General features: G+C 51.2%; 1 protein-coding gene across 7 annotated transcripts in view; it reads right to left on the reverse strand.

The window, feature by feature from the left end:
* Positions 1–24239, reverse strand: part of HERC3 (HECT and RLD domain containing E3 ubiquitin protein ligase 3) — a 104074-nt gene that overhangs the window by 2986 nt on the left and 76849 nt on the right. For 6 of the 7 annotated variants that reach the window (XM_074993609.1, XM_074993607.1, XM_074993608.1 and 3 more), the window contains 4 exons: positions 17489–17555; positions 15738–15820; positions 12219–12402; positions 11244–11346 (listed from right to left, as the gene is read on the reverse strand). In XM_074993609.1, the coding sequence (XP_074849710.1) occupies positions 11244–11346; positions 12219–12402; positions 15738–15820; positions 17489–17555 (437 nt within the window). The remainder of the gene's footprint in view (positions 1–11243; positions 11347–12218; positions 12403–15737; positions 15821–17488; positions 17556–24239) is intronic. The other variant, XM_074993611.1, reaches the window with a different exon arrangement.

Raw genomic sequence — 24239 nt, forward strand, 5'->3', positions numbered from 1 at the left:
AAGGACAGAGCGATGAGGCGTAAAATGCTCTTGTTGATAAGGCTCTCCAGCCGGACTTGCCAGAGAAGCCTCACCCAGAAGGGCCCTCTGGGTTGCATAAGAGGGCGGCAGTTTTCTCTGACCCCCTCAGTGCAGAAACGGAGGAAACTCTCCCTGGCTCGATCCTTGCCGGCATTTGCAGCGAGCAGGACGAGCGGAGCACACAGCCCCCAGCTGCATACTCAGGCAAGCGGCAGTGCGGCAGCACACATGGCAGAGGCTGAGCCTCCGGTTATAGAATAGCTGGCACGCACGGTGCCTAGAGCGTCAGCCAGGCAAGAGCCAGACCTGGCGGCACCACCACAGGCGGCACCGGCCCCCGCGGCACCAACGGTGCAGGGGCGCCAGGCACGGAGCCTGCAGGCACCGGAGAAGGATACCTGTGCGGCAGCACAACTGACGGTGCCGAGCACGGCGCTGACAGCGGGGCCGAGATCCCCGGCATGGAAGGGGCAAGGCAAAATCAAAAGCCCGGCACCGCAGTCCATCTCCGGACAGGGCTGCACTGCTGTTAGCACCAAGCCCTCCCCCTGATACACACGCCGCACCGAAGGCCTGTGTCTCCACCAGCCCATCTGGAACCACCTTCTCCGTTCCTCTAACCAATGTCACCATGGCTTGGGCCACCTTCACCATTTCTGGGATTGGATCCCCTGGAGTACTATCACAAGCCAGTTTCACCTCTATCTGTGTCATCGTGGAGGTCTTGCTCTCCCAGACATCGGGGGTACACACCCCATGAGTGGTCTAGGTCTCCATCCCCAGACCCTTGCCCATGCTGCCATGGTCGTCCTTATCATGCTGGACACAGACAAACCACAGGCCTACACCCAGGGGCAGGTCCCCCCCGGCCGCTCAATACCCCCGTGGGCACTCCCAATCGGGGATGGAAACACAGTTGTCTCAAGGGGAGTTAATTTTAGAACCCCGAGACTTTCCTTCACAATCCTCCAGCGAGCAAGTGTATCATCGACCGCAAGAGCCCGAGGGTTCGAGGGAGGTTTACCCTAGTGGTTCCTCCTCATCCTCCCTAGATGAGGCCATGGCCTCCGGGGATGTCTCTCCCCTGGATGACCTTAAACAGTTTCAGGAGCTGTTTAAAAGGGTGGCTTTCACGCAAGACATTCAAACAGCACAGGTGCAGGAGAAACATCACAAACTCCTAGAAAATTTGAGAAGCCCCGGCTTCATCCAACATTGCTATTCCGCTGGACGAAGCCATTCTGGAGTCAGCCATTACTATATGGCAGACTCCGGCCTCTGTTCTGCCTACGAACAAGAGAGCGGATAAGAAGTACTTCGTCCCGGCAAAGGGCATGGAGTTCCTCTTCAGTCACCCACAACCAAATTCTTTGGTGGTCGAGTTGTCCCAGCAGAGGTCAAAGGCTTCTCAGTACAAATCGGGGGGATCGGACAAAGATGCTAAGAAGCTAGAGCTGTTTGGCAGAAAGGTATACTCCTCTTCTACCCTGCTATTGAGAGTGGCAAATTATGGGCACACCTAGCAAACCATAATTTTGATAATTACTCCAGGCTTACTCCCCTCATGGATTCACTTCCGGAAGACAAAAAGCCGGTGTTAAAGGCGATTATTCAAGAGGGCTACGCAGCATCGCGGACGGGAGTCCAGATTGCCCTGGACGTGGCGGACACAGCGGTACGTTCAACGGCTACAGCAGTGGTCATGCATAGAGAATCCTGGCCCCAGACGTCGGGTATCCCGAGGGACCTACAGGCGAAGATCATGGACCTTCCCTTTGATACATAAAAGCTGTTTGCAGACTCAACTGACTCGGTCCCTCACTCCAGTAAGGACTCGAGTGCTACACTTAGAACCTTGGGCATTTATACTCCCCCATACAGGAGGGAAAAATTTTATCCTCAGCAAAGACGCTACGCTTACAACCACAGCGTGCTCAATATCAATGGGGCTACGGCCAACGGCGCTATCAACAGCAGCAACAGTACAGAACTCCTAGGCGACGTTCTCAACAAAGCCATATGCCCTCGGGTCAGGCCCAAAGGCAACAAGTTTGACGGGTATGTCGGGGGCTGCACTATCAATACCCTCGCTCAATGCCACTCTCATCTCATGTTCCATCATCGCCTCAGACCGTTCCACTCCCAATGGCAGAAGATCACCACAGACAAATGGGTGCTGGAGATCATAGCCACAGGTTACGCGATCCCCTTCCAGTCGCTTCCACCGACGAAGCCTCCCACCAGGCCTCACCTCAGGGACGCTGCCATGAGGTGAGGCTCAACCAGAAGGTGAATCACCTTATGTTCATAGGGGAGGTGGAAAGAATGACGGAATAATTCCAGGGGAAGGTTTTTATTCACGCTACTCCCCACCAGAGAAGAAAACAGGAGACTGGAGGCCCATCTTAGATCTTTGGGGCCTCAACCATTACTTGCGCAAGCAACGTTTTCGGATGATCACAGTTGCCTTGATACTCATGGCACTGGACAATGGAGACTGGGTTGCAGCACTTGACTTACGAGATGCTTACTTTCATATAACAATCCACCCGGCACACAGGCGCTTCCTCCGCTTCACGGTTGGCCAGGAGCGCTTCCAGCACAGGGTTCTTCCATTCGGCCTCTCCTCGGCCCCCAGAGTCTTTACCAAAACCCTGACAGTGGTGTCAGCCTACCTGCACAGACAGGGGGTGTTTATTTTTCCCATATCTGGGCGACTGCCTGCTAAAAGGGGCCTCGAAGGCAGAGGTCTCACGCATGATACGCGTCACAGCGGACACGTTTTTCTTCGCTGGGCCTAGTCATCAACCTCGCAAAGTCAAAGTCTGAACCCACACAACATATGGAGTTCATAGGGGCACGCATAAAATCTATCACAGCAAGGGTGTACCTACCCGACGCCCACTTCCGCGCCATCAGTTCGCTGGTGCAAGTCATCACATACAGCCCCACGGTGCCGGTCTTAATGTGCTTACAGCTGCTGGGCCACATGGCGGCAGCGACGTTTGTGGTACAGAATGCCAGGTTGCACATGTGAAGCCTGCAGCATTGGCTGGCCAGCGTTTACAAACCGGCATCCCACACTGTCCACAGGGTGGTGTTGCCCACAACAGAGGTGCGCAGATCCCTGGCGTGGTGGGAAAACTCCAAGAATCTGCTAGTGGGGGTGCCTTTTTCACCAACTACAAATTTCTATTTTTTCTTACTACCGACGCCTCCCACATAGGATGGGGAGCGCACACTGGCGACAAGGTAACGCAAGGGCTATGGTCTCCTGCGGAACAGACACTGCACATAACCATGCTGGAGCTCAGAGCAGTGTTCAACGCCTGCAAACATTTTCGAGATTACCTACATGGCAAAGCAGTCGGGATTCAATACCGACAACACCTCCACTATGTTTTACATCAATCGACAAGGAGGAGCACGATCCCGTGCCCTATGTGCGGAAGCAGTCCAATTGTAGAATTGGTGCATCGCCAACAACATAACGTTGAAAGCCTCGTACTTGCCAGGCGCTCACAACGTGAAAGCAGATCAGCTGAGCAGGTGCTTCGCAATCATGCACGAATGGCAGATCCACTCCGATCTGCTACGGTGCATTTTTCGTACATGGGGGTTTCCCCAGATCGATCTGTTTGCCACAAGGTCTTGCACAAAGCCAGAAGGGAGAGAGCTCGCATGATACTCATAGCCCCGCTTGGGATCGGCAGCAATGGCTTCCCTTGCCTTTGCGCATGTCGGACCGCCCACCGCTCCCTCTACCGGTGGCGCCGGACTTACTCACGCAGGCTCAGGGGTCCTTAGTGCACCCGCACCCTCAGGGTCTGCACCTACGAGCATGGCTAATCCATGGCTCAGCTCTTTAAAGAGCACGTGTACGGAGGGAGTACAACAAGTCCTGGAATGTAGCCGCAGGACCTCCACCAGGAGGACTTACAAGCAGCAATGGACTCGATTCACAGCCTGGTGTTCCGCCAAGCAGTTAGCTCCCCTTGACGTTCCTATACCTGTAATACTAGAATACTTATTGGACCTCAAGGGAGGCGGGCTTTCTCTATCCTCGCTAAAGGTCTACCTCGCCGTTATATCAGCCTTTTGGCATACAGAGGAAGGGCCCACAGTATCCGCCCATCCTATCGTTACCAGGTTCTTGAAGGGGCTGGTAAACCTGTACCCCCCCCGGAAACCGCTTCCACCATCGTGGAATTTGGACTTAGTGCTCAGCACGCCATCGGGTCCACCTTTGAACCATTAGCCACCGTTCCCATACATCTCCTTACGATTAAAAAAAAACACCAAACAAAAACCCAACCTTCCTCCTTGCAACTATGCCAGCCCGCAGCATAAGTTTGCTTGCAGCAGTGATGGCAACGCCGCACTGCACAGTATTCTCAAAGGAGGCGGTAACCTTAAGGCTGCACCCAGCCCTTGTTCCAAAAGTCTCTTTGGAGTCCAATCTTAACGAGCCAATAGTTTTACCCTCGTTTTACCCGAAGCCTCACAGCTCCGGCAAGGAGGCACACCTGCATCTCCTGGATGTGAGGAGGGCGTTGGCCTTCAACATAGACAGAACTAAGTCCTTCTGGAAAACGGACAGGCTCCTAGTCTCTCTCTCTCCCAGGTCAAAAGGAGGTGGTCTCTCTTCACAGAGAATCTCTAAGCACACTGTGTCCTGTATAAATATGTGTTACGAGCTTCAAAATGCTCCTTTGCTGGCCCCGCCCAGGGCTCACTCCACCAGGGCGGTGGCGGCGTCAGCCGCCTTCTTCAAGGGCATCACGTTAAAAGACATCTGTAGAGCAGCGACGTGGTCATCTTACAACACCTTCGCCGAGCATTATGCCCTGCCTCGGGTATTCGAAGAAGATACCCGTCCGTCGACAGCAGTCCTCTCGGGGGCAAGCTGCACATAAACCGATTACCCACCTCCTTACTTGGGTTACTGCTGGGTAGTCACCTATTGTGGAGCACCCACGGCGACACTCGAAGAAGAAAGAGAAGTTACTCACTGTAGTAATGGTGGTTCTTCGAGATGTGTCCCCATGGGTGCTCCACCACCTGCCCATCCTCCCCGCTTCGGATCTCTGTCTAGTGTTTTTCAGGAGCATCCGAGGCGGTTGGTCAAGGAACTGGTGGGGACCGGATCGCGCACGCGGCCAGGGGCGCGCAGGGGGGCGGCCCGCACCGGCGCATGCGTGATCCAGGAGAAACTGCTGGAAGATTTCCGATCTGCGGCGCCGGGCGAGCCCGACATCTATCGTGGAGCACCCACAGGGACACATCTCGAAGAACCACCATTACTACGGTGAGTAACTTCTCTATAGCGAAGAATAAAAGTTACCTTCCTGGGGACTGAAATCAGTCCTGATGGCAGAGAGCCTCTTCAGGAGCGAGTCTAAGCTATCTTTGACGTTCCAATACCAACATCTGAATATGAACTGAGAACCTGCCTGCGATTAGCAGGTGTCAATAGGAAATTTATTACAAGTTCTGCTAAAATTTCTGAAGCCCTGTGCAAACTTCAAAAGAATGGCGAAATAAGGGAATTGCAGGACTTTAAACCAAATGCCCAGATAACTGCACAGACGGGCATCTCCCAACGCACAACAATCTTGAAGTTCGAGCTTCATCTACAGGTTTTTCTGCTGTGTTAATGCAACATCGGCTGGGCAAAGATAACGCTCTAGCCTCAGCTCTTTGCTTTCTTAGCCAAGTTGAAGAAAAATTTTCTTCATGCAACAAACAAGTTCTTGCAGTGGGCCATTCAGCATTCTGAATTTCTCACAGGATTAAACCCTCTAGTCCTTAGGACTCCGCACAGTCCTGTAAATAATCTTTTCTTTGGGAAAATTAAAAATGAGCAGGTATCAAGTTCTCAGCTGGCTTACTGGACTTTAGCTTTAATGGATTAGGATTAGGGAGTGGGAAGAGGCTCAGGGCTGCAGTGCAGGGGCTAGGAAGGTGCAGGAGGGCACTCTGAGCTGAGGTACAGTCTGGAAGGGAATTAGGGACTTAGGGGCCTCTGGGCTGGGATGCGTGGTCTGGGACGGAGTTAGGGTGCGGAAGGGGGGCTCAGGATGGGGAGCACTTACCTGGGGCAGCTCCTATTCAGTGGTGGTGAAGAACAGGTGGCTCTGCGCTGCCCTGCACTCACCTCCAGGCACTGCGCCACACAGCTCCGATTGGCTGAAATGCCCAGACAATGGGAGTTGCAGGAGCAGCTCCTCCAGGTGAGGGCACTGTGGGGACGGGAAAGAAGGGCAGCATGCTGAGCCGCTTCCCTCCCGTCCCTTCACCAGGAAGGGCTAGGCCTGGAACGCAGGGGCTTTACAAGCTGCAGCCCAGGGTTCCAGGCTGAGGGAACCCGGAGCTGCAGCTTCTGAAGCCCCTTCCTTAATCCAGCCCTGCTGCTGGGGCGGGAGGAGTGCACCACTCCCCTGGCCTCAGAAGAGAGCTGCCACGTCTGAGGGAAACGTGCCCAGACACCTGAATGCACGGCAGCCCAGAGACCCTGCGCAGGGATTACTAGGAAGCTGCACAGCCATGCAGCTTCAAGGGAGGCCTGCTCTGGTGGGCATGTGCAGTAGTGACAGACTCTAGCTTGAGAAACAGAGTCACCTCTGACTGCAGCTGACGCCTTTCCGGACCATCCAGCAGGGAGTGAGATTTTATTTCACTGCTGTAGTTGTAGCCTAGGAGCATACATTTAAATCCTGCCGCAGTTTTCAGTACATTACTAAAACCCGCTGGTCTCTCTCCAACGTGACTGAATGGGATTATGTCAGCAGGAATCTGGCCCAGTGATTTGTTAAAAGAAATCAGCTAAAATAAATTGACAGCAAATATTTCCAGGCTTCCTTTCTACCCTCTGTGCCGGGCCAGCCGAGCAGAGGGTTTGTGGCTGCCTGCCAAGGCGAGTTACCACAAAGAGTCTGGCCTGGAACATGGAAAAAGCACCACACGCCCACAATCTGGCCTCTGCCATGTGAAAACAAACAAAGGCAGTTATGAATAATCATGGTATTGACTTTCAACAACAGACGCCCAAACTCCCCATCAGTGGTGGGCAACCTGCAGCCGACGGGCCACATGTGGCCCATCAGGAGTCTACGTGTGGCCTGTAAAACATCTGGTTTACCATCATGCACGTGCAGGGTTGCCACATGCTGCCGGTCGCTAAGAGGTATGTGAGGGGAACCCCCCCACCTTGGCAGATGGTATGTATCACGGCCACAGCATCGAACACTTGTGGGTGAAGAAATCAACTAAGGTGGTCTGCCAGCCAGTTTTCACCCCAGGTAAGAAGGATGACCCCAGAAGGGTGACGTGCTGTGCAGAGCTCCCACAACTGGAGGGCTTCTCAACAGAGCAGCAATGACCGTGCTCCACACTGCGTGGTGATACAGTCCACAGTGGTTGTGCTGTCTGTCGTGACAGCCTGACAGCCACACACAACTGATCGCAGTGGTGAGGAAGGAACACCCAACAAATGAGACTGACCACCCTGAGCTCCAAACATTGATGTGGAGGGACAATTCCTCCAGTGTCCACATCACCTGTTCGGTGAGATCACTAAGATGTGCTCCTCAGCATCGGGAATAAGGGCCAGCATGGACTGTGAAGGCTGGAGGGAGAATCTGACCCAAACCACTTCTAAATGTGGCTACCAGAGAAGTGCCTGTAGAATTTCCAGAGCGTACAGCACCACCAAGTCATTGCTGTCCCAGGATGAATGATACACTGACGCCAACCACAACTGGAGCAGTCAGAGATGAAGCCTGGCAAATGGAGTGATGCATGTACAGGCTGCCATCTGACCCAGCAGTGTGAGAGACAACTTGGCTGTAGTCATGGGGAAACAAATGAGGGACTGTATGATCTGAGAGAGGGGGCCAGGAAGCACTCCTCCCAGAAGAGTGTGAGAGCCAAGGTTGCACTGTGGATGGCCCCTATGAATTCAAACCTCTGTGTAGGCGTGAGGATCGATTTCTGAACATCGAGCATGAGACCCAGGCATGTGAGCCTTTCTTGGGTTAGCAGCATGCCTCCACCCGGTCATGAGACCAACCCCGGAGGTGCCAATCATCTGAACATGGGTAAACCTGCACTTATGGGTGGTGGAGGAAAGCCATTAGCACCGCTATACATTTTGTGAAAATACTGGGCACGGTGGATAGTCAGAAAGGGAGGACTGTGAATTGGTAATGAGCACCTTCACCGTACAGCAAAGGCACCGTCAGCAGGACAACCAAATGGCTATGCAGGAGCTGGTGTTCTTGAGATCTTCCAGATCCAGGGACGGAATGATGGAGCATCGGGAGACCACACAAAACTTGTGCTTGCAGATGAACTTGTTGATCTCTCAGGCCCAGAATGGGCCAAAGGCCCCCCTCCCCTCAGAGATAAGGAAATAGCAGAAGTAGAAGCCCCTGACTGATTCCTACAGAAACTCCTCAATCACCCTCAAATCCAGGTGTGCTTGTACCTCCTGAAGAAGCTGCTTGTGAGAGAGGTCCTAGAAGAGGGGCAGGAAGGTGCGCAGGGACAGAAAGGGATAGAATATCCCAGTTCCCCAAGCTAGAGGACCCAGCAGTCCACTGTAAAACCAGTCCATGCCAGTGAAATAGAGACAGATGGCACAAGCAGGTGGGTCAGGATCCAGGGCAATCAGTGCTTCATCCTCTAGTGCATCTTCGAAAAGCCTGTCCTTGGTTCTGTTCAGACTGGGCCCGGGGATGACTTCCCTCCAGGAATATTGGGAGCGATGCCAAGAATAGTCCAGTCAGACTCAGGGTGAGAAAGGCCTTAGGGATGGCTGGAGCTTGAAGGCCTTCCATTGAGTGACTGGTGTGTGCATGCCCAATGACTTCATTGTATTCCTGAAGTCCTTGAAGCTCTGTCAGTAGGAGTTGGTCCACTCTGCAAACAGGCCCACTTTGTTGAACAGCAGGTGTTGGATGGTCGGCTGGACCTCCGATGGAAAACACTCGCCTGCAGTGAAGTTAATCTTCTGTACTGGAGATTTTACTATCCCCTGGGGATATGGTGAGTGTGATCAAAATGCAATCTCTCTGTCTACTGTGAGGGAGCCTCTACCTGTTCGTTTTCTCTCTCTCTCTCTCTCTCTCTCTCTCTCTCTCCTTTTCCTTCTTTCTTCTTCGAATGCTTGGTCATATCAGTTCCCTTTAGGTGGGCATGCACCAAGTGCACGATTGTCAGAAAGCTTTTTACCCTAGCAGCTACCCGGCGGGTCAACTGTGCGCCCCTATGGTGGGCTATATACGACCATGCAGACCTGACTGCCCCAGCGTTCCTTCTTACTGCCAGTGATGGTTGTTGGAACTGTGGCTCTTTTTGCCTTGCAAGTGTTCTACGTGTCCTTAGCACATCTGTCAGTTAGCTGTTATAGTTAGTTAGCTCCAGTTGCTGGATGGCCAGGGCCTTTTCTCCCCTCATGTCTGCGCCCCACCGGCAGGCGCACAGGGTGCAGGAGCAAGGGGCAGATGTGCTGGTGACAGTAATCCGTTCTCCTGCTCTTCCTCCAGGAACATTCCCACACCCACTCCCCAGCCTCGCAGTCTGTCCCAGGCCCTGCTCTACGCCCCTTGCTGGGGGTTGTGGGGGGGAGGTTGGGGTCTAGATTGGTGACAACATATGAGGGAGAGGCCATAGTGCCAGTCTCATATGCTCCAAAATCATAAGTCGGGCTGCAAAGCACCCTGGGAGTGGCTGAAAAACCACGCCAGTCTTTTATGGCCTGGGCTTGGTTTGATTGGAGGCGGGTGGGGCGGGGGAGAGGAGGAGGACAGCTCAGTGGTTAGAGCACTGGCCTTGTAAACCTGGGGTTGTGATGGGGCCTTTCAAGGGTGTGAGGTACGTGGATTCTAAAAAAAAGAAAGAAGTGTGAGGGATGGTGATAGGCCCTGCTGGGAGAGCAGGAGACTGGATTCAATGACCTCTTTGGGTCCCTTCCAGGTCTATGAGATACGTATGTGTGTGTGTATGCATATGCAAATATCACAAAAGTCTGAATTAGATGAGAGTGGCTCCATGCCAGCAAGACTGGCTCTAAAATAGGTGCAAGGCCATGTTTACTGTGTAGAAAGTAACTCAACTTTGATATGAAGGCAACTGACTGAAAGAGAGATGACGCATCTCCTGAAGGCAGAGTACAGCCATGCTATATTTTGACATTAGAGACTAGAGAAGGGTACATTTAGCTGAAAGATTTTCAGGGATGGGCCAATACCCACAGTTCCTCAATCCTGGTTTAGATTACTAAATTAACTTGAAATTCCATGATGACCAGGACAGGGAGCTCTGGCTTCCCCTGCCAAAGCAGAGTACTTATATGGTATACAGTGGAAACACAGGTGTCCCCACAGAGATAAATTATTAATTTTTGTATTTCCCATTTTACTCCTTCACAAAGCAAAGCACTGGAAAGACTGGTTCACTAATACTACCTGCTTCAAGTCAAAAGTATAGGTATTTCTAACCAGTACGGAAAAAACTGCAGTACCATCCACCATCTCCTACAGCAGGCCTCCCAAGGGAGGTACACAAATGCATCTGTGTGCCTTCCCTTTTATAAAAAGGCTCCTGCTATCAGCCCTGGACAGCCGCAGCTTGTGCTGAAGGACTGTGCACCCCGGGAGGTGGGGGAATGTGATGAAAGGTATAGGACAGGCAAAGCCCTCCTGCTTGAGCTTTGGCTCTCTTTCCCTTCACCCACCCACCCCCTCATCAGGAGTGGCACTGTGGCTCCAGACGGCAGCTCCGGGGTGGCAAAAGAACAGAAATAAAGGTGGCAAAATGGTGCAAATTTGTCTGTGAAGAGTGATATTGACAAGTATTATTTTTCACCCTTTCTTCTATACTGCTGCTGTGACAGTGATGTCTTCAGAGCTGGATGGTGATGCATATGTACTTGAAGAAGGGGGGAGAATGAGTGACTACAGACCCAAAGATGGGCGTCAGGCTCATAACCAAATACATTTAAGAACCACTCGCCCCCACGAATTTTTAGTGCCAAACTTAAAAGGGGAAAAAATGAAACAGGAGAAGGAAGATGAGTTATTCTAGCTATTAATTATAATTTAGACACCAACCTTTCCTCTTTAATTGTGCAGCTACTCTAGATTTACCCCAATTTAGCTGATGTTCTAATCTGGGTCTACAATTTCCAGATGTGGCTGATACCACTACAAGGCACTTACAAAGAAATTTCTTCTTCTTTTCCAAGGGAAAGTCATGAAAAGTTTCCCAGAACATTCTCACTGTGGGGTGTGTAGCAGAGTAGTCCCCCTTGTAGGCAGCACTCTGTTAAAAGAATCACAAACATTTTCCTTGGGAGAGAAAGTGGCGGCCCAGAACTAACCTCCCCCAGCCTAGAATCGTAAGCAGGAGGAATGAAAGCTGGCAATATACTTTCAGCTATTTAATTAATAAAAGCACAGTTCAGTAATCCAAGAGGAACTGCCAATGTTCTAATGATACCATGAGTGATTATGTATTGTCTACAGTACAAACCCAGTACAACTTATAAGATGTAGAATGGGGAAAGAAACTAGATCACATGCTATATTTAGAGGCACAATTCACCCTCATGCAGAGAAGCACCACAAGCTCTAGACACTTCATGAATTCTACTCAAGCTTGTGGCCTTCTACTGGCCAAGCGGGAATTTCCCCCGAGAGAGGGGCCCACTATTTTGGGTTCATATTACGCACAGGATTCAGACTTCACCCACCAACAAAGAGAGCACAAATGCTGCTCTTGCCTGCTGGCCTCTGTCAGAGGCAGGACAGCTTACTGGTAATAGTGAGTTCCAAGGGAATCCAGAAAAGGTGGTCTAGTGAAGAGACAAGTTCTCCTAAGAGGCCGAGGACTCTATCCCACCCTAAGCCCTTGCAATGGGCACCCAGTGTCCAGACCAGGGCCATACACAATACTACCAACATGATAACTTCTCTTCTAGGTACTTATGGGGCCCCTGTTACCATCCTATCTGAATACCTTACAGTCTTCAGTGAGTTTCTCCTCCTAACACAGACTGCGAGGCAGGGCAGCGCTATTACCCTCATTTCACAGATGTGGAACCAGTCTCCCAGACTAGCACTCTAACCACTGGACCACCTTCACTTGTTTCTGTGTTCATGATGGCAAACGAGACACACTCCATATCAGCTCACCTCTTCCAGCTCCAACCAGTTGTAGTTGCTGTTCCCTACTATCATGGCCCTCAGCTCTGTGGGCTGGAAGAGTTCCAGGACCTTCCCACCACACACCTTCAGGAAGCCAGCGGAGAACGCCATATACCACTCATGGATTGAGAGATTAAAGATGTAATTCAAGTAGGCATCAACAAATTCCTGCCTGGTGTTTTGAGAGGAAGGAAGGGGAGGGGAGAGAGAAGATACTGTTATTCACATTGCAGAGTTTTATTAGAACTGTCAGTTTTATTAGGCAGTGCCCACTCATGCCATGGGCTGGATGCTACAGGGACTGAGACATGCAGGTTTAAAAAGAGGGCTCTCCTGCATATAATGAATAAAACAGATACATTTTCAGGAAGCTTGAGTACAATGCCTTCCGTACATCCTGTCTCCAGGCTCCCTGTAACGGTGCACATGACTGTAAAAAAGTCAGATAATTAGTGGCATTGTAGGCCCATTTCACCCCTGGCAATGGGAATGGAGAAGTCCTCAAAGCACACCATGCTATGTTTTTTATGAATACTGATCTACTTAAGGGCAGAGCATCAGATGCCCATGGCATTGCAGGCTAGAAGTGAGTGGAGCCACTGGGAACTGTGAGGTGTGGAGTCTTTTTCTTTGCCGTGTGGATTTCAGTCCACATTATAGTTCATGTTAGACTAAAGTGGAAGTCAGCACTAGGTCTCCCTAAGACACATCTGCCCCTCTGCACAGCTCTCACCACCCAATGTTTAAGACATACATGAAATAACTTACTGCTTCTTTCAGAGATTCAGTAAAGTGCCTAGGGAATAGGGGCTGGGGGAATGACCCAGCCCAGCATTTCCTGCTTTCTTTGCACTGTCCTGCTGAATCCCAGTGCCCCAAGTTGATGCTGTACTCGGGACTGGCAGTCAAATCAAAGGAACAGTGACAGTGGCCAAGATTTTCAAAAAATAAGAGCCCAATAAATCCATAGTTAGGCACCCGTTTGACATAATTCGCTGGTGACTGCTGGGTACCCAGCACTTTAGAAGAACTTAAACTGAAGTCTTGACCTAAACCTACTACAATTTCCATCTCTTTCCCATTAACATAGGTGTTCTGTATCCTGGGGGCTGTGAAGGGAAAAGATACAAGGAAATTCAAGAGTTAAACACATCCAAGTAACAGCTAACTTGTGTATCAGACAGAAAGCAGTGAAAGACAAAGAACTTGATTCTTAGTTACACTAAGATCTTATTACACCGTGCTGGTACTGTTAAGGAACTCACAAGGAGCTAGAAATTACTTTGAGATTATATATCCGTGGCACAAGGGCTTCCATGGTCAATGCAGAAGGAGCACCTGTTTCCATCTCTAACATTGAGGGTGGGCTGGAGAAATAGGAGAGGTGCGGGAAGAAGTGTCCAGTCCAATGGCTATTTCTGCTTTTTTAGAGGCATTCATGGGGGGACCCCAGGAAGCAAAGATAATGTTTAGGGCAGCCTCAGGGCTGCCCTAATTTACGCAGAAGGTCAGGCAGTGTGAAAAAAGTGATTCAGTTGAAGTTTTTATTCCTACCAATGCATTTATCTTGTGAGTTTTTTTTGTTTTTTTTTTAATTTAAAAGATGCTGATGTGATACTGGTGAATGCCACTAGAGGGCATCCTGGTTCCCACATAAGGATTAAGTGAAAGGAAGATGCATAGAGAAAATATAAGAATACAATATAGGGCTTTTCTACACACAGTTTTTGCTCGAGTTACTGAATGTGTAGGCAACCCAAGGCAGTCATCACCTTCTCTTATATGGTGTTTGAAAAGCAACAGTTTGGGATAATAACTGAATCTTGATATTCAAAAGCCAGTCTATCGCTTCTGGGATAGGCAAGGGGGGTCCCCCACTGTATGTGGCAAGGGGTCAGTTATCTGTGATGTGTCACAATTGGTTGATTCTTTGATTCTCTATTTGTGGAGGAGATAGTCACACACCTTCCATGTGTTGGCTGAATGCAACTGAGTTCAATCTTCTTCTGATGGAATTAAAGAGGTACAGCCCTACTGTGGATGCAGTTATATATAGATGAAAATGTGATTATAAGGGTGTTGCTTGTAGGAAGCACCTCGATAGAGTATAAATGGGTCCTCACAAAGGAGTTACACTAATTTCAGCAAGCTGGTTTTCTGAGCATTCAATTGGTACAATAAATGACACAGAACATCCTGAGAGAGTTCAGCAAGCAGCAGCAGGCTTCTCCCAGACTATAAGAATTACACTGTTTTGCTTTGGGCTGGTCAAGAACAATATTCGAACAGACCACAATGTCCTGTGATTAGTCATTGGCATCAAAAACCACTATCACAATGACTCCTCCATGTCTTACTAAGGGCATATTTCTTCTCCACTCCCCTCCCTTTTCTCACTATATTCTGATCAGAGCACGACAAAAATGCCCAATTTCAGAAGAACATTATTCACGCGAAAACCCAAAAATACTTTTCTTTAAAGCTGATTTCAGTGCATTGGGATGCATTAGCCCTGCAGCAACATGGCAAACTCAGAGACCACCTGAAGCTTGTCCTTGGGCTGCACTTTGGACAGTGGGTGGATGTGACTTCCTTGAATTCTTCCACCAGTTATTTCTGCATGACATTTGTAACAGTTCACACTGCCTCTTTGCTTGCTCACTCAATTAGAACACAGAGCAGAGTTCAAGAGGACACAATCAAAAACAAAATGGTGACTTCCCAATAGTGGGAGAAAGAGATTCTTATATATGTTCTTGAGTAGCATGCGCAACGGAACATGAGCAAAGAGTAGCACTGAAAGACAGACACGAAAGTCTGAAAAAAGAAGGCATCAGGGTGAGGGAAATTTTGTTATCCAGTGTGTGTCTTTTACTGGTGGTTACTTGACAGGTCGATTAGCCCAGGATAGTTTGTAAAAACAAAACACTGCTCTTTGGCCAAGTTCAGACACGATGAGTTCCTTTATATTATGGGCTTTCGCAATAATGTTTGTCGTCAATTTTTTATCACATGCAAGTATCACGCTGCCATAAACAATGCGTTCAGGGATGTCTGGTACTACTGTCTGTCTCTCTTGCACACATGCAAAGACTGTTCCCATACCAGCTATAATGGAAGCCTTCTCTGCAGAGAATCCCTCTACATTTGAATAGAGGATTTCAAGTGTCATCTCTGGTTCAGGCGTAGCAAGGGCTGCTTATATCAATGCCAATGTCTTCTGTTCAGTCTTGATGCATTTTCAAGTTTCGTCTCCCCCAAAATCAGTTACAATGGTAGATTAACAGCTGCATTAAGGGCCTCGAGTTAGGAAGTTCTTTTGAAAATCATATCACATGTTTAGATGCCTAAATGAGACCCAGGGGGACCTGATATCTTTTGAAATTCTAGTCCAGCATTTCCCTGGTACTAACCTCTCCTGTCTCAGTTCATTATTATACAGCTCCACCCATGGGGCACCAAAAAGCAAACTTTAATTGCCATGATGGCTCAATTATAGTAACTCACCTATTGTCCTTTTGCACAGCAATTTTGTCTCCTTCAGGTACTAGCTTCTTCTGCTCTGTCACACCGTACCTTTCTCTGCATATCTACATTATTTAAAAAAAACAAAAAAAGTTGTTTTCCCATTCTCTCTTTCACTACACAAGCTTGCAGAATGGGTGCAGGGCCTTTCACTCATTCTAGGTAAACTGTGTAGCTACTGACACACAAAGGGTGAGGGAAGGAGACATGATGAGCTGGAGAGATTAAAAATATACACAGATTACCTGCTGTGTTTGCCTCACTTTTCATAGACAACATTTGCCCTTAGAACATGATTTGCAATTGAGGCCAAATGCAAACCTGGAAGAGAACCAAGCTATCCTGTTAAGTCAACTTCATGCTGAAAAAGAAGAGACTGATACCTGCTAAAATCTACATTTACCCAGTGTCAGGTGTACTGGCACCAGTCAAGTCACCTTTTAATAATGGCAATGCAGGATGCTCAATTAATCTACTCTGACAGCAGGATTACCAGACCTCTTGGTAAGTCTGATGTGCTACTTTTGTCTGTGATTATAACAAAGCAAGTATGCCAGTGATACACAGACACTCTGTACATATTGTATTATTTTAAAGCATCTTATGGATAAAAAGTTATGGGATACATTTTCAGCCAGCTACCACAAACGAGCCACAAAAGAGACCTTCTTCAGACCTTTAGGGCAAAACCATGAATCCATTTCAAAGACTCAGCACAGCAGTAAAAAAGTCATTTTGCCTGAAACAAGGCATAAAAGAGCTTGGGAGGTTAACAACAAGGTTATTTTAACCGTTCATTTTATAGGTGGATGTGATCGGTCTGACTTCAACCTGAATTACAATACAAATCTGTGTGTAGCAGTGTTAAACCCAGAATTGGTTAGCTCTAGAAATAGGATCTGTAAGACAGCTTTATTTTAAAAACTCCTTTACCAAACACCACAAAAGTCTAGCCTTCTCAGAGCACACTAAGGCAAGAAGGATTTCTTCACAATATCCAACCCAGTATATAGCCATGTCAGCTCTAATTACAGCCCCTTGAGAAAGGAGCTTTCATGCCTTCTCTCTAGTACCATGTGTGCTCAGATGTTGGCCTAATGCATCTAGCTCAACCCATGACACATCAACTTTCTGTTTATATAGAGGTAAGTGCATACCTGTGACATTAGGGCCTACCCAGAACATCCTGATCCAAGTGAGACAACCTCAGCTTAGGGCTTGCCAGCTTATCATAACTTTGTAGCAAGCGAAGCGCCTTTGGGTGCATGTCTTCAGACTAAGCGACCAAGTAGAGAAACCAGAGAGGTCCTCATGGATTTCCACCCCACTGCAAAGACTACAATTTTGTTTAGTAGCGGGAAGAAAATCTTTTGGAGCCACACTATATCAATCTGCCCAAATCAACATCCTAGTCGTGTACTTCAGTGTTTTGTTTCAAAGAAGTAACTTGAGAGCCAAAGCTCCATTTTCAAAAGGAGTCTTGTTGCTTACACCCCACTGAAAGTCACTGAGATACAGGCTCCTAAGTGCCTAGATCCTTTCAGAAAATGGGAGTTGGGAGCTGTATGCCCTTAACCACTTAGTGGTGTAGTTTTCTTGACCATATACACAGGAACAGCAGAATATTATGGACTTGTTTGGGTTTAAACCACAGCACGCACGCACGCACAGCGCCTCTGCAGGCACCCACAGAAGAAATCACATAACTGACAAACGTTATTCATTTTCCTTACTGTGAAGTTCAAGCAGAATGTTTCTTCTACATCATCCCCAGGATAATCTAACAGCTGCTGAAGACTCCTGCAAGAGAGGCAGAGGAGGGAGGACTGAAAAAAACACACCAGCAAATGAAACATCCAAGAAGTAGTGCTGTCTGCACTTCATGTTTAAAAGAAACAATCCCAGCAGTGGAAATAAATAAGTCTGAGTAACAGGACAAGATATAGATAAACTCTGGGTTGCATAAAGGAAGAGCGTGACTCCCATATACAAATGTGCTTGGTTATAAAAAGGATAAATGCAACACTACAAATTCTCAGTCTAGTTCATGTCAGACAAGAACAAGGATGCTGTTGAGGGGCCCGGTGCTTGGAAAAGAATTTTGATTTCTAGCTAGGAAGGACCATAAAACAGGCATGGAGGTTGCAGAAGGAGTAAGGGTGAGGGGAAGGATGCATCCATATCCTTATTTTTAGGGTCCCATTGATATCTGCCAAAACATGGCTGCAGGAGGTCTGTATCTTCCCAGCCCCCTCACTTTACCCCATCAATTCTTCTTTAAAAGATTATTCAAATCTGAGCTCTCTATATAGCAATCATCATAATTTATAGCAGATAATAATCAGATCAAAAATCTCATGTGACATAGACATCAGAACCTGCCAGAGCTAGGAGAAAATTATGCGTGAGGAGCAACTCTTCAGTGTCTGCTGCTCAGGAGAAGACATTCCTCCTCAACATTCGACTGCCTTTCTACCTGGCTATCATCACAGTTGCTCACAGAGGCTGTGACAGAGATCAGAGCTCTATCAGGCCAGGCAATGAGCAGATGACAGAGCTTATATACTAGAGAATTTAAAGTCTAAACAGATGAGTCAAACCAATGATGGGATGGGGAAATAAAGGCTGAGAAACACAATGTCACTTGTCCAAAGTCACCAAGCATGTCCGCATCAGAGCTGGGTCTAGAACCCAAATCTCTCTAGCCCCCACCTGCATTCAATCACATCCCAACATGGCTGCTGGACAACACTGAAGCTCAAAAAGACAAGTAGCCTACCCCTCCTCCTCCTCCTCCTCCCTGCCGCCCCGCCCACCTTGACTCCACTCTGGTCCAGATTTCATCAAACACTTACGCATGGGAAAAGGCACACCAATTTCAATGGAACCCTTCATATGCATAGAATTAAGCATATACTTAGGCACTTTGGTGGTACAGGCCGCCTAGAATCAGCTCCTTGATCAAGTCAACAGGCCTAGTAGTAGTAGTAGCATCCTTCAGTCTGCATAGACTATGGATCACGCCCTTCGTCGTTCCATTTGGAATCATCATTTGCAGCATTGACTGTGACTGTGAAGGCCCACACGAGAGTGACAGTCCTTGCTGCGTCTGTTGCATGTGTAATGGGTGTCTGGCAGGCCCTTACTGTGCTTTCTGTGGGCTCACTTCTCCTCTGCTAGCTGTCTGATCCTCATCTCACCCTTCTGAAGGCCCTTGTGTAGTTGCTGCCTCCATCTGCCGCAATCATCTGCCAGCTCCTCCCAGCTGTCTGGCCCGATGTCTACCTCCCTGAGGTCCCTCTTGCAAACATCTTTGTAGGGCAGCTGGGGGCGTCCGGGAGGTCTTTTGCCAGAGGCTAGCTCGCCATACAGGCTGTCTTTTGGGATCCTTCTATCATTCATCCTGGGGACGTTGCCAAGCCAGCAGAGCTGCCGCTGCCTGAGGAGGGTGTGCATGGTTGGGATTCCAGCTTGCTCAAGGATGGCGGTGTTGGACACTCTGTCCTTCCATGATATTCCAAGGATGCGCCTGAGACAGTGCAAGTGGAAGACGTTCAGCCTCTTTTCCTGGCGGGCGTACAGGGTCCGAGACTCGCTGCTGTAAAGGAGGGTGCTGAGGATGCAGGCTCTGTAGACTTGCATTTTGGTGTGGGTGTACAACTTGATGTTATTCCACACTCTCTCGCTGAGTCTGGACAGAGTTGTGGCTGCTTTTCCGATCCTCCTACTTAGCTCAGTGTCCAATGACAGGGTGTCAGTGATGGTGGACCCGAGGTAAATGAACTCGTGGATGACTTCTAACATATAGTTGTCAATGCTGATTGATGGAGGTTCAGCAACGTCCTGAGCAAGTACACTTGTCTTCTTTACGTTGATGGAAAGCCCAAACTCCTTGCATGCTTTGGAGAACCGACCCAGCAGTTTCTGAAGCTGGTCTTCTGTGTGTGACACTACAGCAGCATCATCTGCAAACAGGGTATCTCTGATGAGGACTTCCCGCACCTTAGATTTAGCTTTCAGCCTTGCAAGGTTAAACAGTTTCCCATCAGATCTTGTGTGCAAAAAGATGCCCTCTGTTGAAGATCCAAAGGCGTGCTTCAGGAGGAGCGCGAAGATGATCCCGAACGATGTCGGAGCAAGGACTCATCCTTGTTTGACGCCGCTCCTGATGCTGAAAACATCCGATAACGTGCCGTCATATTGGATGGTTCCTCTCACATCTCCGTGGAAAGACTGGATCATCTTGAGTAACCGTGGTGGACATCCTATCCTGTGGAGCAGTTTGAACAGTCCATCCCTGCTGACCAAGTCGAAGGCCTTGGTCAGGTCGATGAAGACAGTATAGAGTGGCTTCCTCTGCTCCCTGCATTTCTCCTGCAGCTGCCTCAGAGAGAAGACCATGTCAATGGTAGATCTCTCTGCGCGGAATCCGCACTGTGATTTGGGATACACCCTCTCAGCAATCTTCTGGAGTCTGCCGAGGATGATGCGAGGGAACGCTTTACCAGTGATGCTTAGGAGGAAGATTCCACGGTAATTGTTGAAGTCGCTTCTGTCTCCTTTGTTCTTATACAAGGTTACAATGTTAGCGTCACGCATATCCTGTGGAACCTCTCCCTCTCTCCAGCACAGGCACAGTAGCTCATGTAGGGGTTCCAGGAGAGTGTCCGTGGCACACTTGATTACCTCTGGTGGTATACCATCCTGGCCCGGGGCCTTTCCTACCACAATGCTGTCGACGGCTTTCTTCAGTTCATCCACAGTTGGTTCCTGGTCCAGTTCGTCCATTACTGGTAGGAGTTCGACGGCATCAAGGGCTCTATCAACCACAATGTTCTCGCGTGAGTACAGCTTGGAGTAGTGCTCGACCCAGCGTTCCATCTGTTTGGCTTTGTCAGTGATGACTTCACCAGATTTGGATTTCAGAGGTGCCATCTTGTTCTGGGTGGGTCCTAATGCCTTCTTGATGCCTTCGTACATGCCCCTGAGATTACCAAAGTCAGCACTGGTCTGGATGCTGCTTCATAGCTCGAGCCAGTAGGTGTTGGCACAGCGCCTGGCCATCTGCTGTACTGTTTTTCTGGCTGCTTTGAGTACTTGCAGGGTACTCTGGCTCGGCAAGCATTTGTACTCCAGAGCCATGTCTACACGTGCACGCTACTTTGAAGTAGCGGCACTAACTTCGAAATAGCGCCCGTCACGGCTACACGTGTTGGGCGCTATTTCGATGTTAACATCGACGTTAGGCGGCAAGACGTCAAAGCCGCTAACCCCATGAGGGGATGGGAATAGCGCCCTACTTCGAAGTTTAACATCGAAGTAGGGCACATGTAGCCGATCCGCGTCCCGCAACATCAAAATAGCGGGGTCCGCCATGGCGGCCATCAGCTGAGGGGGTGAGAGACGCTCTCTCCAGCCCCTCAGCTCAATGGTGGCCACGTGGAGCAGCCCCTTAAAGGTCCCCTCCCCCTCCCTTCCTGTGCAGGAAGCTGAGGGAACGTGCAGGCAGCAGCTCAGACACACGGCCAGCCTGCACGTCCCTCAGCAGCCACAGGACCCTCAATGGCCGCCCGGCAGCCCCCCCAGCGCCCCCAGGGGACCCCCCCCAAGGGGAGCCAGGGCAGCCAGCCCAGCCAGGCGGGCAGCCAGGCTGGCAAGCGGCAGCGGGGCCCCTCCTGGACGGAGACCGAGCTGCGGGACCTGCTGAGGCTCTGGAGCGAGGAGGAGGTGCTCCAGGTAATGGGGAGCAAGAGGCGGAACGCGGATGCATTTGCTCGGCTGGCCGACGGCCTGGCTGCCCGGGGTCACCCTGCCCGCACTCCTGATCACGTCAGGAGTAAGGTGAAGGAGCTGCGGCAGGGTTATGCCCGGGACCGGGATGCGGCCGGCCGATCTGGGGCCGCCCCCGTCACTTGCCCCTTTTACAGGGAGCTCAGGGACATCCTGGGCCCCCGGCACACCTCCTCCCCTCCGGCCACCCTTGATACTTCGGCTGACGAGCCCCAGCAGGCCCTTCAGCCGGAGTCCGCCCCGGAGGTAAGCCCCGCACCCTGGGGGCCCCCCCCGGAGCCCACCCCCGGGCCATCGCGGCAGGAGGAGGAGGAGGAGGAGGGGGGCTCCTCCTCCGCAGAATCCAGGCTGCAGATCCTCCTCCTGCCATCCCGGAGCAGCAGCCGGGCCTCCACCCCCCGGGGATCTCCGGACCGTGGGAGTGGACCGACAGGTATGTACCCCCCTCTGGTGTACACCCCTTGGCTTGAGGGGTGGGGGTAAGAGATATGTGTCCAGGGCCCCCGACATGCTCACATGGCCATGGCCCTCACAGCAGTGCATCGGCCCCTGCCCCCCCACGACAGTGCCTTGCCCCATCCCCGGGGCAGGGGGGAGCGGAACCTCGAGGGGCCCCCGGGAGGAGGGGGTGGGACACCCCGCAGCAGCAGCAGCAGCATGTGATGGAGTTGGGGGAGTGCCAAAGGGAGACTTAGGCTAGATATGAGCAACAAGAGCCGAATAGCTCCCAGGAGCAAAGGATGATCGTAGGGCTACAGCTGGCAGGTGACACCTCTGCCCTGAACAAAGAGGAGGGAGGAGCCGAGCTGGCTTGGAAGTGGGGGGGAGGGCGGGAGCCCCAGGTAGAGGCTAGGGGAAGGGAGAGCTGGAAGGCAGCCAGCCTGAGGAGGGGGAAAGCTGCATCCCAGAGGGGCACCCCTTGGGGTCTTCTCCCCACGACAGGTTGGAAGGACTGTCTCTTCTGACAGCTGGTGCTGTCACTCCTGGGAGAAACTGGGCATCTGTGGCCTAAGAAACCTTTCCTGTCAGACCCTGCGGAGTGAAGTGAGAGTCGCTCCCACCAGGGGACGGGGTGCAGTGCAGGGGGACCCCTGAACCCCATCCATCACAGCAGCATCTCCCGGGGACGGGGATGGGGAACCTGCAGCACAGGGCTGGGGGGACAAAGGCCACGGCTCAGGGCCCACACTAACGCCCGTCTCCATTCTTCTTCCCCCCCTCCTCTCCTGTGTCCCGCAGCTGCACCATCGGAAGGGCTGGAAGAGAGCGCCGGCAAGGCATCAGTGGTCCCCAAGACCCCTCTGGGGCCATCGCTCCAGGCAAGCCCCTCGGCCGAGGACCGACCGGCCCCACGGCGGGCTAGACGGTGGACCCCGCTCCACCACCAGCCGACGGCGACGGACCCCCAGCTGCTGGCCATCCACCGTCGGCAGCTGGAAGTGGCGGAGCAGCACCTGCGGGTGGAGCAACGCTGCCTCGAACTGCAGGAGCGGGCGCTGGCCTGGCGCCAAGAGGCATGGGGGGCCTACATGGACACTTTCAACCGCCTGGTGGACTACCTGGCCCCCCATGCCGCGCTGGCCGCCGCAGCGTCCGCCCTGCCTGCTCCACCCGCCGCACCACCAGCTGCTCCGCACATCGCCGTCCTGTCCGCCGTCGCCCCGCCACCCACCACCGAGGGCCGGAGCGCCGAAGGACCCCTGGAGCCAGCTGAGACTTGCGGGGCATATCTTCTGGTCCGGTCCGGTCCGGTCCGCCCCGCCCCCAGCCAGCCCCGGACAGGGCTGTGGCCGCGGCGGGGCTCCCGGCCGCCCACGCCCAGTGCCGGACTTTAGGGGCAAGGGGCCCGGGACGTGGCCCGCCCCCCTTGTATATAGTTGTGACTTATTAATTTGTGCCCCCTGTTTGCCCTGTCCCCCCCATGTAAATAGTTCTCCCCTTTATCATCCCTGGTTTTCTTTTTATTAGTGAACAAACTTTTTTATTACTATTGTTCTATTTGTACACATTACTTTCGTTACACACGTTGTATATAGTTTTTTCTTGTTTTATTTATAGTTAAAAAAGAAAGTTCTAAAAGAAAAAGCAGTTTAAGTTCAGCCACAAGTGTGTGCTGTCATTTGTCCAGGAAAAGTGGGGGGGGTGCGGTTGGGTGCTCCATGGTGTGGGCGTTGGGGCAGGGAGTGTTGTGGAGGAAGGGGTGGGCAGTGAAGGGCCTGGCAGAGTTCACCCCGCGGCCTCATCATCGAAGTGGGCCCGCAGGGCCTCCCGGACCCGGGTCCCTTCGGGGTCCACCTGCCAACTGGGGGCAGCGGGTGGCTGCACGTCGGCCCTGCCGGCCTCCACAGCCCAGCCCTGGAAAAAGGCCTCCCCCTTGCTCTCCACCAAATTGTGCAGGGCGCAGCAGGCACCCACAATCAGGGGGATGTTGTTGGGGCCCGCATCCAGGCGGGTCAGGAGACACCTCCAGCGTCCTTTCAGGTGGCCAAATGAGCGCTCCACCACCTGGTGCGCGTGGTTCAGGCGCTGGTTGAAGCGCTCCTGGCTAGCGGAGAGATGGCCCGTGTACGGGTGCATGAGCCAGGGCTGGAGGGGGTATGCCGCATCTGCGATGACGCAGAGGGGCATGGTGGTGTCCCCCAGAGGGATCTCCCGCTGGGGGATGTAGGTCCCCGCCTCCAGCCGGTGGCACAG

The sequence above is a fragment of the Carettochelys insculpta genome, chromosome 4, assembly GCF_033958435.1.
Source record: "Carettochelys insculpta isolate YL-2023 chromosome 4, ASM3395843v1, whole genome shotgun sequence".
NCBI lineage: Eukaryota > Metazoa > Chordata > Testudines > Carettochelyidae > Carettochelys > Carettochelys insculpta.